This window comes from Eutrigla gurnardus, assembly GCF_963514095.1.
Source record: "Eutrigla gurnardus genome assembly, chromosome: 15".
Taxonomy (NCBI): Eukaryota; Metazoa; Chordata; class Actinopteri; order Perciformes; family Triglidae; genus Eutrigla; species Eutrigla gurnardus.
The window spans coordinates 16,662,570-16,677,638 of record NC_139938.1 but is presented as its reverse complement, the minus strand read 5'-3'; the positions used below and the strand labels follow the sequence as shown (position 1 = coordinate 16,677,638).

At 44.5% G+C, this 15,069-nt stretch overlaps 1 protein-coding gene across 6 annotated transcripts in view; it reads right to left on the bottom strand.

The window, feature by feature from the left end:
* Positions 1-1,745: 1,745 nt before the first annotated feature.
* rapgef6 (Rap guanine nucleotide exchange factor (GEF) 6) overlaps positions 1,746-15,069 on the bottom strand; it is a 105,373-nt gene continuing 92,049 nt past the window's right edge. For 4 of the 6 annotated variants that reach the window (XM_084028777.1, XM_084028779.1, XM_084028775.1 and 1 more), the window contains 10 exons: positions 14,445-14,568; positions 13,348-13,371; positions 11,989-12,209; positions 11,455-11,628; positions 11,210-11,356; positions 10,268-10,387; positions 8,800-9,070; positions 6,935-7,497; positions 5,447-5,803; positions 1,746-4,222 (listed from right to left, as the gene is read on the bottom strand). In XM_084028777.1, coding sequence (XP_083884903.1) covers positions 4,200-4,222; positions 5,447-5,803; positions 6,935-7,497; positions 8,800-9,070; positions 10,268-10,387; positions 11,210-11,356; positions 11,455-11,628; positions 11,989-12,209; positions 13,348-13,371; positions 14,445-14,568 — 2,024 coding nt within the window. In that variant the 3' untranslated portion in view covers positions 1,746-4,199. The remainder of the gene's footprint in view (positions 4,223-5,446; positions 5,804-6,934; positions 7,498-8,799; positions 9,071-10,267; positions 10,388-11,209; positions 11,357-11,454; positions 11,629-11,988; positions 12,210-13,347; positions 13,372-14,444; positions 14,569-15,069) is intronic. The other 2 variants (XM_084028778.1, XM_084028776.1) reach the window with 1 other exon arrangement.

The window sequence follows — 15,069 nt, the reverse complement described above, 5'->3', positions numbered from 1 at the left end:
AAGGTTAACGACGCATACGGAAAAAGCAACTTTTCATTTTATGCATGCGGGGCGAGCGCACCCTCACACATACATTAGATGTGCTCAAGGGCAGTGCTGAGACTGTACAGGTGACGGAATATTTCCCAAACTGTTTTGCTTCACAAATTTTCATTTAGACAGGAATATGTAAAAAAAATAAATAAAAAAAAAACACAACCCCCCCATGTGTGAGCGCAAAAACCCCTCAGGTGGCCAAGTTTCCGTTTCGCCACCTCCTGCTCTCGGCTCCGACAAAGTCACAACTTCAAAGTCAAAACAGAGGAGACACACACACACACACACACACACACACACACACACACACACACTCATTGCACATTTCCTCCCCTGCCATCCAGTCGGGGCTCTTTCGCCCTTTGTGATGTATAATTGAAGCTGTGTGTAATTTCACCGACTCGTTTCCAGTCGAATCCCACTCGGAGCTGAACTTTCACTCCTCTCATCCTTCTGGAATATTCTCTCTGATGTGGAGACCGGCTCTTTGAACGTGCTGGTTAACACCGCCTCCCCCCCCCCCCTTCAACCTCCCTCATCCCTCTCTGTTACAACTTTATCGCCGACTCAGATATGTCAATGTCAGATTGTGCAAAAGTTTACTAAATTTGAGTTAGTGGGACTTTCTGGAGCTCTTTTTTCGTTGACTTTATTGGACAAGAAAAGGGAAAACTTGATGATACGTTCTTTAATTTGATGAAAAATAAATTAAATACATAAAAAGATCCCAAAACCGTTTCATCGGGAGTGTTTTTACAGTCCCTATAGAAACTGTTTGGATTAAAAAGGGACCTTACTTTGCGATGTACATCGGATTCCTTCGAAGACCCCAAAGGCCGAACCGAGAGGTCTCTGAACCGAGGCGGTCTGGTCTACAGAGGATTTTCTGCTTGCAAGAAAGAGCATAGATGAGGTATCTCACGTCATATTAAAATGGAGCGAGACATATTCTATTCTTTCTATTTTTACATGATGACGGAGGCGATATGCGTTGATTAAAATCCAATCGTCGCCGGAGTGCAATGAATCTTGGGACAAGTTTGGCCGTGAAGGGTCCGTCAGTTGGATCCTCCGAATCCGAGAAAGCAGCCTGGGAGCGAAGAAACTCTGAAACGATTTCATGAGTTTGGAAAGAATCTGGTATTCCTGCTGTCGATGACATCATCATGAAAGAAAAGAGGCTTCAGATGTCGTTCTGAACTCTGCAGCAAAAACGTATCGTTTAACAGTTCGTTGTATTCGTCCAACCAGACACGTGGAGCGACCAGCTCAGAGGGAAACGTCTCTGAAGTTCAGGAGGATTCACCCTCTGGGAACCATGAACGTCAAGTCCAATGAATCCATGTCAGAGTGGTGGAGATATTTCAGTGAGTCTGACGTAACGATCCCAGAGCCACGTTGCTAGCAAGGCTAATAAAAAAAAACAGAAATACAACAGAAGAAGAAGGGGCATGGAAAGTCCAGATGTTCTTTACTCAAGTAGAAGTACATATACTTCAAAAAGTCTGGTTAAAGTAGAAGTACTGATTCATTTTCTATCCCTATGAAGGACATTTTCTACTGGCTGCTTTTTTTGCAAGGCTGAATTCTTGCTTCATAATGAGAAAAATAATCATAATTCTTCTCCGATGCATTAAAACCCTAAAAGTCTATTAGCAAGTACAGATATTAGTTTTTAACCATCGAGCGTGAACAAAGACACAAAAACATTTCTTCTTAACGTTTTATTCATTGTCCAAATTCATATCAGTAGACTTGGAGAAATAAAAGGTAATTTTTTTTCCTTTTTAAACATTCTCTTAAACAAAAATATAACAACTATTTACAATCACTCGTAAAAAATACATAAAAAGCAATACGAGCAAAAAAAAAATGAAAATCATGTTGTCTTTCTAAAAGACATAAGTTACGATGAGACGCTGTGAGACCAAAAGCAAAAGTAGAAGCCGGGAACCGAGCGGACGCCTCTTTTACAGATTGTGCAGCAAACTCACCACACTGAAGCTTATTGTTGTGCATTTCTGCTGTAATGCCAAAAAATAAAACTAATGAACAATAAAAACACATTCACATCTCTCTTATTGCATTCCAGGTAACACGGCAGGACACGGAGGTCATGTGTGTGTGTGTGTGTGTGTGTGTGGGAGAAGGGGTTACTACTCATTTAAATTTAAAAAAGGAGCTTTTGGGACATGAGGAATAAAACAATTTCATTCAAAAATTCTGTACAATTTTATGGAGAAACCCCTCTTCCATAAAAACCAAACCTGATGTTTAAATTCTCACCACAACGAAGGTATAAATCATCTGGGCCAAGCCTCCATCCATCCCTGCAGAACGTTAATACTGATCCATGGTTCATCATCTGAGGATTACAGTTGTGCAAAACAAAAAAGGAAAACGAGGAATCGTCGGTTTTCTGACTCTCGTTCTACTGTCGAGGTTTCAGAGGAGGGAGGAGGTCGAGGGTCACAGTGGGGACTCCTAGGAGAGTCCTAGAAAACCCTGTGATGTCCGTTTAACGAGTACAGTGAAGGAGGACGTTTTAAAGAGGCTCGAAGCTGAAAGTCTTTTTGGTTCGATCCGAAAACCTCCGACGGCTCGTCTCTGCAGGCGAGAGCGATCAAAGATAAGAACTCTGACTTTCCTCGTGTGCTGCACCAATGATCCCAACACACACACACACACACACACACACACACACACACGCACACGCATATCCCAAAAAACACAGCAGCAATACGATTATAGATAACAGCAGAAATGGCACCAACAACAGAGTGTGAGGGGAAGAACCCGTGAAATCACACCCGTGGGTTATTTCCTATAACAAAATATTCAAAAAATAGCCTTTATAGAGGACTCTCTTCTCTCATCTATACATGACATTAATTTATGGCAAAACAAAAAATATATATGTATAAGCATTAATCATTTCAAGTCTTTGTGTGGCAAAACAATACACAAAAGAAGCATCACAGAGCAGAAGGTCTAAATTCCAGTTACACCTTTAAAAACCACTTCTCCTCCGTTTCCCCAAAAAACTTACTCAATGTACAAATCCGCTCCCGCTTTCCATACAAATACAACTTTTTCAAGCGAGTCTTTTAAATATTTTACAAAAATGTACTGCCAGGCGTCAAAATACGTCGTCCGTTCTCGCTTTGTTTCTTTTTTTAAATAAGAAGCAAAAACAAAAAAGAAAAAAAAAAGGCGAATGGTGGAAGTTTCTGCTGCAATCTCACTTTATAAACAAATGTACAAACGGACCGAAGCACTTTAACATCCAGCAGACAGCTAGTCCGATAAACACTGTAAACAACGCGTGTGTGTGTGTGCATGCATGTTGTTGTGCTACCACACAGTGCTAACTTATCGACTCTACGGGAAGCAGCGAGGCTTTTGTTCGTCAGCTCATTTAAAAACGAGTTCTATGCAGGTTTTTCTAGAACATCCAGGAGGCAGCATGCCGCTAAGAGAACCTCGATGAGAGGGATGCCGAGTGTTTCCTCCCTCTCCTGTAAAACACACAAAGTGATGAAGACGAGCAGTTCTCAGAGTGAAAAACATGAAGTCCATTTGGTTGTTTGTGTGGGAACTGATGTCATTCATGTAAATATACATCATCAGTGCCAGGGTTGGATAGAGGCCCTTTAAATGTCTTATTCATCTACAATCATCTTCTTTTTGAGCCGACGGCAAACCATCAAAACCAAGAGAATCCCCACGATGTGTTGATGTTTGTCGTCAAACTCCGGCTTTCTATCCCTTTGTCTCCTCCTCACTATCCTCATATTCAACTTTAAAAATAAGAAAATAATCATCGCTGTACAACACTGTAAAAACCCCGATGTGAACACGGTGGTCTGGTCCTAGGAGGTCCACTTCGTCTCATGAAGCATCGTTATCCTCTTTTATCTCAAACGTTTTTAAAAAGGATCTCAAATCTTCTGTTTTTGGTGCGAAACGGGTTTAAAAAGAGATGATTGTACGAGTCCTCGGGGAGGAGACCCAGGTGCATTATGGTCCGTGGTGATGGGGGGGGTGTGCTCTATGTGCGTGATGACGGTGCGGCTGCTCGTTCAGTCCAAACCCCGATCAACACGACTTCCTGTCCGTGTGAGCATGTGTGTGTGTGTGTGTGTGTGTGTGCGTGTAAGTCTTCACACCGCCGACACTTGCTCATCTGGAAAAGAGAAGAGAGTTTATCACAAATACAATCACAAACAATAACAATAAGGATACAAATACAAGTAAATGGTAATATCACAATTCAAAAGAGAAAAAAATGTAATAAAATATCATGAATTATCACAATAATATTATGGTTGTTGTGCTGCATGTATGGATTCTCCAGCACGGTTGTCATAAACACTAATAAAAATGAGAAATTTAAACAAATAAATACAATTATTTAGTAACAATATTTCAAAAGAGAAATCTAATAAAAAATAAGTAAATAATAAAAATAATAATGTTAAAATAAAAAAGTAAATAAATCATACAATAGTAAATGTTCCAAAGTAGCCCAGGAGAAGATATTTATGTTTTTATTTATTAAACATATTGTATTAAACAGCTTCTGAAATGTTCCCACATTTCTTTTCAGACCTTTTTAAGATTAAATATCTGCATCTCTGCATGACATAATAATGTAACTATAATAATGTAACTATAATAATACAACCATAATAATATAACTAATAATGTAACTATAATAATGTAACTATAATAATACAACTATAATAATGTAACTATAATAATATAACTATAATAATGTAACTATAATAATGCAACTATAATAATGTAACTATAACAATATAACTATAATAATGTAACTATAATAATGTAACTATAACAATATAACTATAATAATGTAACTATAATTATGTAACTATAATAATGTAACTATAATAATGTAACTATAACAATATAACTATAATAATGTAACTATAATAATGTAACTATAACAATATAATTATAATAATGTAACTATAATAATGTAACTATAATAATGTAACTATAATTATGTAACTATAATAATGTAACTATAATAATGTAACTATAATAATACAACTATAATAATGTAACTATAATAATGTAACTATAATAATCTAACTATAATAATCTAACTATAATAATACAACTATAATAATGTAACTATAATAATCTAACTATAATAATGTAACTATAATTATGTAACTATAATTATGTAACTATAATAATGTAACTATAATTATGTAACTATAATAATGTAACTATAATAATGTAACTATAATTATGTAACTATAATAATGTAACTATAATTATGTAACTATAATAATGTAACTATAATAATGTAACTATAATAATGTAACTATAATAATATAACTATAAGGGATTATAAGGGGCTCCGTGCTGAGGGCCGTACCGTCCTCGCTGTCACCCAGCTCCTGTGCTGGGAGGCAGACGCTGGGTGGTCTGGAGTGGACCAGCGTGGAGCCGGCCGTCCGGGCCTCCTGGAGGTGGAGGTGATGGTTCCCAGCCAGCCTCCTCGCCTCGGCCAGACCGCCGGCCGCTCCGGGGCTCTGCAGCAGTTTGCTCCTCTGCATGGCCACGCTGTAGTCTGGAGGTCGGAGGTGCGGGGGCCTGGGGACGACACCTCCTGGCCCACCTAGCACTCCGTCCACGAGGCCCAGATCCCCCAGAGCCAGACCCTGGTAGCCTGGAGGGGTGGGAGGAGGAGCTCGGTAACGCTCATCCTTGGCGGGGGAAGTGATACAGTACACTGGATGGAGGTGCAGACCAAAAGAAAGGAGGGATGGAGCAAAGAGGAGTGATGGGGGTGAAGACGTTCAAAAGGAGGTGTGGAGGGAGTCGTGTGAGGAAGGGGGGGGGGGGGGGGGGGGTCAAAGAAAAAGATGATAAAATAAATTAAATCAATGTGATGTTTCAAAATACACAACTATACATGCACCAAAACGTGTCCAAAATCAAAAGGAAGGATGAACAACCAATGAGATGGATGCATACAGAACTAGAGGAGCAACTATTGATCACTGGCCATTAATTATCAATTATCTACCAGAAGAATCGTCCTACTAAACTAAACTAAACAGTCCAAACCTCAAAAATTCAATTTACAAGAAGAGTTATCAACATTTATGTCTTTTAATTTTCTGCTGATCTGTGAATAGATGTATGGGTTTATTATTATATAACGCGTAGTAACTCCTCCCCTACTGCTGGAAAGTCAAAAACTATTTTAAGTTTTGTTCAACCTCATAAAACTGAGACCTAAATAACGTCGAAGTGCACAAGATGATAAAAGTGAGCTGCAGTGATTCACCTAAAACCACACATCTACATCTACCTGCTGGACGTGGGACGCATGCCATTCAGGAAAGGGGCGTGGCTTGTGTGTAGGGGCGGGGCTTTAAGTTTATATTCGACACTCAATTTGGAAATATGGAGCAGATTTGACGGAGGACGCTGGAGCAAACGCATTATGATGGTTCCGTTCTTCAGATCGATAGACGACCTGATCAAATCTGTAGTTTGGAAACGTACGGAGGCTGGAAAAGGCTAAAAAAAAAGGCGCATTCAATTAAAAATGTCTGGCTTGCTGCTGGGTTTCAGGTAAATGTTACGTCTGCCTACCAACCTTCATACATGCAGGAGAAAACCTAATCAGGAGCTCAAACTCAGACCTCGAAAATGTGAACTTCTCGGTGCAAAGTTTCACATTTCGAAGAGATGTGATTAACTTTGGAGGAGAATTAATCATAATAATTCCTTCAGTTTCAACAGAGCGGTAAAAAGGGAAGACTGCTTCCTGCTGTAACCACGGAGACAACCCTCGAGTTGATCAGGTTACATTGTATTTACAGGGAATCAAACTCGCATCCTGAGCCCTCACCTATCAGGCCTTTCTCTGTGCTCGACGTCACCGTCTTGTAGACGGGGTCCGTGCTCTGCCCTCCTTCCTCGTGGGACGGCGAGGAGGCGTGCTCCGACGTGTTCCGCCGCTTTATCGTCCCATAGTTCCCGTCGTAGGTGTCCGACAGCGAGCTGGACGACGCCCAGCTCTGCCGAGACTGACTGGACAGGTCCGAGCTGGAGCCTCTGGAGTGATGTTTGGCGTTGGCGGCGGCGGCGGCGTCCTCGCTCGGCCACCCCCGGCCCGCGGCGTCCACCTCGGCGATCGGGCCGGCGAGCTGCGTGTGCTTGAAGCCGCCCAGGTGGGCGTGCGGGAGGGCGAGCGGGTGGCCGTGGATGCCGTGGTCCCAGGGCCGGCAGGAGGAGGCGGGCAGGCTCTGGAAGGAGTCGTGGGAGTTGGAGGAGCAGGACGTCCAGCTGCCGCGGCCGCTGTCGGCCACGGAGTCCAGGGAGGTGTGGTCCGGCGTCAGCTCCTCCGTGGAGATGGAGGAGGTGAAGGTGGAGGCCCGCGAAACGTAGCCTCGGGCAAAGGACGAGCAGCTGCTGTGGATGAGAGAGTGAAATAGCGAATTAAATAAGCAGGATGGCGTTGAGTTGAGTGGGAGGGTGTGAAAAAACACGTTGCTATGGCAACTGAGAGGCGGTGAAGGTGGAGGTGGTACAGAGAGAAGAGGACGCAGGTTTGAAGCGGTTTGCCGGAGGACAAGAACTAACGAAGCACGAGCAAATAAAAGCTCGGATTCTTCAGATGCTTCTCGTCGTCACGGTTACCGTTAAAAGTTTTACGCCTCGTCTGTACACAAAACTTTGGACAGCTTTCGCCGCGTGACGGATCACCGTCTGGCTCTTAAAGAAAGTTCTCCCTCGGCCGTAAAAAGTTTTTTTTTTTACTGGACAAACAAAAGACACTCCGTGAAAAGCGAGCCACGTTCCATAAAACATCGGAGAGGCAGACGGGTTAGTGCGTCCGCCGATGTGTTTTATGGTCTCCTCTTTGAGAGACAGGATGGCCTGATCATGGAGGAACAATAAACAAACAGCAGCCAATAAAGGAAATAAAAAAGGTGTGCTGTTTACTCGGCCGGATTAAAAAGCCTGCGTGAAAACAACGATAGGCTGTTAACGGAGGACGCCGTTAAAAAACCTGCCGGGTTTACGACTTCCTGTTCTCTGAGCTTTTTTAATGAGGAGACGACGGAATTGGGATCAAGCTGGGAGAGGAAGTGTGTGTGTGTGTGTGTGTGTGTGAGGAGATGCAAAAAGTTTTAGCTCTTTCATTATAATTTCTTTGTTGAAGTCAAGTTGAGCCTTGAGAGTCTGATTTATGAACGATGGATTTCTCACAGAGAGGTGGTGGGATCTTTATTTTAATAACACGTCCAGAGTGACACTTTTTAAGCTTTATTCACAGAGGACGAGTCTCTAAAATGAGCCCTTCCTATCTGGTCGTTTTGATTCCTGACTCGCTTGGAAAGGGAGGGGTGAAAGATGGATAATGTATGTCACACCGGTACGACCATCATCTGTGATGCCTTGTTGTTGGCCAGAAATGTAAATGTACAGATGGCTAATCGAGAAGAATGATATGTATTATAAATGATTGTATGGACCTGGAAACTGTAATAAAAAGAGAATTTTAAAAAAGGAAAGGGAGGGTTGAATCCTTCACACTGTTCCTTTAACGCCGTTTCTTTCCCTTTTTTGCACTCATGCCCATGCAAACGTGATAAATCTGCTGTTTCCCAGAGAAATCTCAGTTTCTTCTGTTTCATGTTGCAAAATCAACTCAACCTAAATATATCATAGAATAAACCAGACAGATCCCATTAAGTGGATTTAAAGTACCTTGTGCTGGGCTGGTTGTTATCAGCATTGAAGTGTGCATGCGTCCCCGCTGAGCTCTCAGCAACTGCGCCATAATTTGTAGTGGTCGTTGCCGTAGCAACAGCAGCAGCAGCAGCATTAGCAGCACAGGTCCTGTTGCTGCTGCTGCACCGCTCCTCAGGCCCGGGAGCCGGCACCGAGTCCACCGAACAGATGCTGGAGCGGGACGAGATCTCGCTGTGACTCGAGTCCGACAGGTTCTCTGCTTTCCCGGCTGGTAGGAGAGCGTAACCTGGAGGGGAGAGGAGGGGATTCAGACAAATTAAGATTAGAAAAGGGGATGCAGAGAAATACATGAATAGTAAAGTAAAAGAAATGTTAGGATTCTAGTAGCATGAAGTTAGAAAATGTTCCTCTCGCTTTCATGTTTAACACAATCACTGCCTGCAGCCAGAAGATGACTCAACTAAAACATCTGTGTACAAAGGGGGAGACAAACTTTTTGTGCCCTTTTTTAATAGCAAACACTTGAAAATAACACTGTTCTTACTGGATGAACACTCATCACCGTCTCCTACAGTACTCTCCATCACGTTCATCCTGCACCGAGACCCTGACATGTGCAGAAACTTTCTATCAAAGATCTACTGAACCAGATCAGAACTCAATGAACACGACAATAAAACACTTTGCAAGTGAACAAAAAACGGAATGATAATTTCATCTTTTTTTAAAATTGGATCCCAGCAGAAGAATAAAGAAATGAATTTCATTCTGGGATTAAAAAGTTAAGTCGATGACAAAGACGTGTCGGGAGAACTCCGAGAACAAACTGGAACGCTTTCTGAAACGTCTGTTTCTTATCTGCAGTGAGAACGTCTTCCCCGCGCCGCCTCTCTCTGATTTACGGAGGACACGAGGCTCCAAAATGAAATGTGACGGCGTCACTTTCAAAAGCTTTCACACTAAACTCTCCCTGAAATGTTAAATGTGTCTCCTGTCGGAGTTTTTCACTCGTGGTTCTGTCAGACGGTCGGTCTCCTGGTGTGTCTGTCCCTGCAGAGCCACAGGAAGGGGTTCGGGCTGACCGACCTCTTGGCTCTCTGCTCTGCCTGTCCTCGACCCTGATCCCGAGACCAGGAGGACTGGACCTCCTCGCCGGTCTCATGTGGTCTCTCCCTGGACTGACTCCTCTCCCTCAGTATCCTGAACGGTGACATCACCCTGGTCCTGACGGGACACTCAGGGAGTCTCAGGGTCCTGGCTGCAGACCCCGGTAGACCGGGAGGAGAGCCAATGTGGACCCTGGGATGCCCCCCAGGAGGACCTGTCTCTGCAGCCTGCTGGTTCTGCTGCCTGGACCTCCTCAAGCCTCTCTCAGCTGCCTCCTCCTCTTTCTCCCCCTCTGCCTGCCTCTGTCTCCCCCTGCTCCTCTCCCGGCTGTGCTGCCCGGTCATCAGCTGGATCCTCTTGTGGAGGAGAGCCCCACCTATGCCGTAGCTCCGCATGCTGACGGTGCCGGCCTTCGTGCCGGCGTCGCTGGTCAGTGACGACGAAGATCCCGACAGGTTCATCTGGCTGCAGTTCTGGGACTTGGCCACGCCTCCCACTGAAAAAGGTGAATATAAGAGCTTCTTATTCAAGCTGAGACGACAGATTGAAGCCACAGGGTTTAAACTTGACATGCATGAACATTCACCCCGGACCCAACGCTTCGCTGCCATGGAAACCGATGTCTTAATCCATATTTGAATGCTTCCTTTTTGGTTTGATGTTGTTTTTTAAATATCTGCATGACCAGGAGCAATAAAAGCATCCAGACACTCAAAACGGTCCAAAAATCCTCTTCAAGGCTTCCTGTTCTTGCTTTATGAGAAGGATTCTTCACAGATTTCAGTGTGTGGGTGTTTTTTATTGTTCTACTTCCAGCGTCTACATCTTCAGCACCTCAGTGAAGTTCCCTTTGCTTCTATACACATCACCAGCAATCCCAAACAGCCCTTGGAATAAGGAATATTTATCCCACATTAATCACGATGCATCAACAAATAATTATTATCACTAATAGTGCTGTTTGTTGTGATGTCTCGGGTTCTGAAACGCAGGTATTTTATTATAAATGTTGGCATACATTACAGTCTATTTACATATGTATGAGCTTATTTGTTATTTCGTGGTATTAGTGTACATTTATTTGATGGGATTATTACACATTTTGTAGCCAATTTCGTTTCCTTAAAAAAGGAAAATCCTAAATCCTAAAGGTTTCTAGCTTCTCCTTCTGACTGACGGGTGACGCTGGCTGGGATTCTGGACCTGCTGAGGAACTGTCTAGATCATCGCTGGTGTTTCAGAGCTCTGCCTGTTCCTCCTCTAACGCTCGCCTCCTGCTGATGAAGATGACTGAACGATGAAGACGTCTGTGACCCACCTTTGCGTGGGGAGCCCTGCGGCGACACCGTGGGGCTGGACTGAAGGGAGGAGATGATGGACGCGCTGTCCTCGGACGGCCTCTTGGCGCTCCACTCCTCCGACGAGTTCCCCGGAGGTTTCTTCACCACCTGGGGGGAGCTGGAGTCTGGGAGGGGGAAGGACAAGGTACAGGAGAGTGGATCAACCCGGGAGTCTGACACACCTGGAAGTAAAGCAAGCAGGTGACAGTGCAGGTGTACTGACGAGGCGCTCCGATGTCCTTTGCGGTGCTCTTCTTTCGCAGCGGGTTCAGAGGGACCTGGACCTGAAGGACTTGTGACACCCGGTTTTGAGTTTTCCCCGAGGGCAGAGCCGAGCGCAGCGACACCGGAGACATGTCGGACTTGTTGGACCGTCTCTCACTCAAGTTCTTGGACACTACAACCCCAGGGAGAAGAATATAGTACATATTATATATAAATACTATTACTAGAATATCATAAAGGACAGTGAGTTAGATGGAAATGGAAACTTTCTTTTTTTACTTATGTAATGTTTTGCATTAGTTTAGAGACAATCAATCCTGTTCTTTCTGCAGGACGGCTGATAACACACTAGGTGGCAGTGCAGGCCAGTAAAACACTTTTCTGCATTAAATGTGCTACATATGAATACATAACATGCATAGAATAGTGACTAAATGTGTGCATCAGGTGGGGTGAAGGTTGAACGCTCTGTAATCTGCTGACAGAAGGATTTATTCACATATAATCATGCAGTTTAGTTCCTGATACTCACGGGTGCTGTACGACGGCTCACACTGCAGCGACATGATCTGGTGCTTCTCCTCGTCCACCTCCACCGCCAGGTTGGACAGGTACTGCTTCACCTTCCTCGCCATCTGGGCGTCTTCGTACAGCTTCTTGGCGTTGAGCAGCGAGCTGCGACGCACTCGCTTCTTGTGGGCGCCGCCCTGCACGTCCAGCATGTTGGAGTTGGTGCTGCCCTGACTCAGGGACCTGACGGAGAGGAGGAAGGAGGATAGGAAGAGGAGACGAGAGATGGAAGGTGTTGAGGGATGAGCAGAAGATGAAAGATGAGGAAAGGTGAGAGAGAATAAAGGGAGATAAACACAGAAGGCAGAAGAAATGCACATGAAAGTTTAAAGGTAGAGGAAAAGAGGGAAGGAAGGGAACAACAATAAGTGCAACCCCAAATAAAACACATCAAACACCTCCTCTATCATCTCTACGTCTGTACTCATGTTGCATAGCATTCTGGGAAAAAAAACAGGAGCATGCAGCTGTCGCTTGGCGTGCCATGCGATCACAGAACAGCAGAGCATTCTGTCAGATGGAGGCAAAACAACGGGTTAGGAGATGCACAAGATCCGATATGGGGAGTATGATGCCAGGATGCAGATATGAACGAACACACACACACACACACACACACACACACACCAAACCTGAGTCAAATAGTATCTGTAAATACTCGTTACAGCACGCTGGAGATATAGCTAATTTAATTATTTGTTTCCGTAAACCAAGTCAACTTTTAAGCCAGCGTGAACTGAGATCCTCAAAGTTCTTCTTCTGCTGATGGAGATCATGTGATATGATGAAGAGCTAATAAATGATAATAAATGATCTCATATTTACCATATAAACTAGTCACACTGTGTTTTCTAAATAAACCTCCGTCTTCACAGGAAGTTTCGGAAACAAAACCACTTAAATCCGGTCTAGTGACTCCCTCAGGTGCACTGATCAGGTGCAGCATCATTTAAAAGCCTCTCCTGGACTCACTTGTTTGTTGATTGTTTAATCTGACAAGTCTAATCCTTGGAAAGAAGAACAGAAGAACATGGATGAAACCCTGCAGCATCACGATGTGAACGTCTGTAAACACTGACTCTGATCTCAGACTACTATGTGACTCAAACGTCTCACGGATCACAGCGATTAATGATGGACGTCAGTGTGGTTGAGGTGGACACTGTTAATCCCAGACAAGCACAGGCGGACACATGTGGGCGCTCGGGAGGGGGCATGCAGAGTTTATGGTGGTGGAGGGGGGGGGGGGGATGCGGGATGGATTGAATTTCTGCTGGTCCAGACCCAAACGGGATGAAAACCAGAACCAGGAAAAACTTACCCTAAACTCTTCCACCTCTTCTTCCTGCAAGCAAGAGGTGTGAAGATTGAAGCGTGACTTAAAGACAAGTTGAGGGGTCGAGGGGGGGGGGGGGGGAGGGGGACGAGACTATGTAGAGGTCATGCCACCACAAACAAACAGGAAATGACTGGAGATGGGAGACAGACATATGACATGTCCCCATATCGACCCGGCGACGTTGTGCGTCACACGCTCACGACAAAAAAAAAGCCCAGGTGGCCTTGTCGTCATACATGATGTCATGATGAAAACGTCTTGTAGTGTGGCGGCAGTGCCTGCAGAGGGCAGTCATGCGCTGTGATCAAACGCACACACACACACAAACACACTGAGTGAGGAGAGCTGCACACTGCGGTTCACTTCCAGCCGATCCGCAGCCTCGTTGCCCCTCGTTGCCGTTTCGTTCCAGCAGAGGGAGCAATCGAGCCAACGAGAGCCGGAGGACCGGACAGGAAGTGAAGGATCCAGGTGGTGCTGGTGGAGGTTCGGTGGTGTCGTGGTTCCCTGTTATCTAGCTCGCTACACTGGAGTCATGCTCGTCTGTGAGAAGCGACAGCTGATGGGAAACAGGAAGTTTCAAAGACGTACATATTGGAAGTGAGCCGATTCTTTGGAAACAACCATCAGCTGATTTACCACCACGGTTTCTTTAGAAATGATCAAAATAAACATTTCCATGAGATTGCCCTCTGAAGTTCTCCCTTTCGCTGTGCTGATTAGACAACATGTTGGATGTGACACTTGTGTTATTGCTAATTAAAGGGACAGGTCACCCCAAAAAAAACATTTTTCCACATCGTCTCTACGGCCGATATCTCCTAGGCAACTAGATAGATAGATAGCACAGGTAAGAGGTAAATACATATTTGTTTTACTTTAGAGTGAACTGTCCCTTTAAAGCCTCTTCATGTCCGGCATCGCTGAGAATGAATGATTTGAAAGCAACACATCAACGTTTGGCTCCATGAACACAATCACATAGAAGCTGTTGCCGTACGGGTCTTTAAGTTGCATCACTGGTGGTGTTTGACAGCTTCCAGCTTCGTGGACTTGAACGCAGCATGAAAGCAACCAACCTCTGTCTGAACATGAGGGCCGGGTCCATGTTGGCCGAGGTCAGCCGCACCACGTGTCGGATCTCCTTGGCGATCATCCTCAGCTTCTCGAAGTTCACCAGGCCGTCCACGCTGGAGTCGTTGCCTGGGACGACGAACACACACACACACACACACACACACACACACACACACACACACACACACACACACACACACACACACACACACACACACACACACACACACACACACACACACACACACACACAGAGTCAGCTGTCAACGTAGTTACGGGGATAAATGATGGACATTTTGTGACATTTCTAAGCTTAAATTTGCAACAGTGGAATCTTCAAAGTAAAAATCTCTTTGTTCTCGTCGGTCCTCCGGGAAGATCAAAGCTCTTCCATATCGGGTCGTGCCGGGGCCATTGGAGATTTTTTCATTATTTTACTTTTATGCAACATGCAAAACTATTTTTCCATTCCTAACGCGGCCATACAGACGTGTTAGAGAACACCTTTAAGGAGAAGTTCAGGGTAGTTTTGACCTGACTCGGAGCGATACGTGAAAAAAGGTTGAAATGGGGAAGCCTTGAGCAGAAGTAAACCTCCGGAGTGAGACTGAAATGCTGCGCCACAAA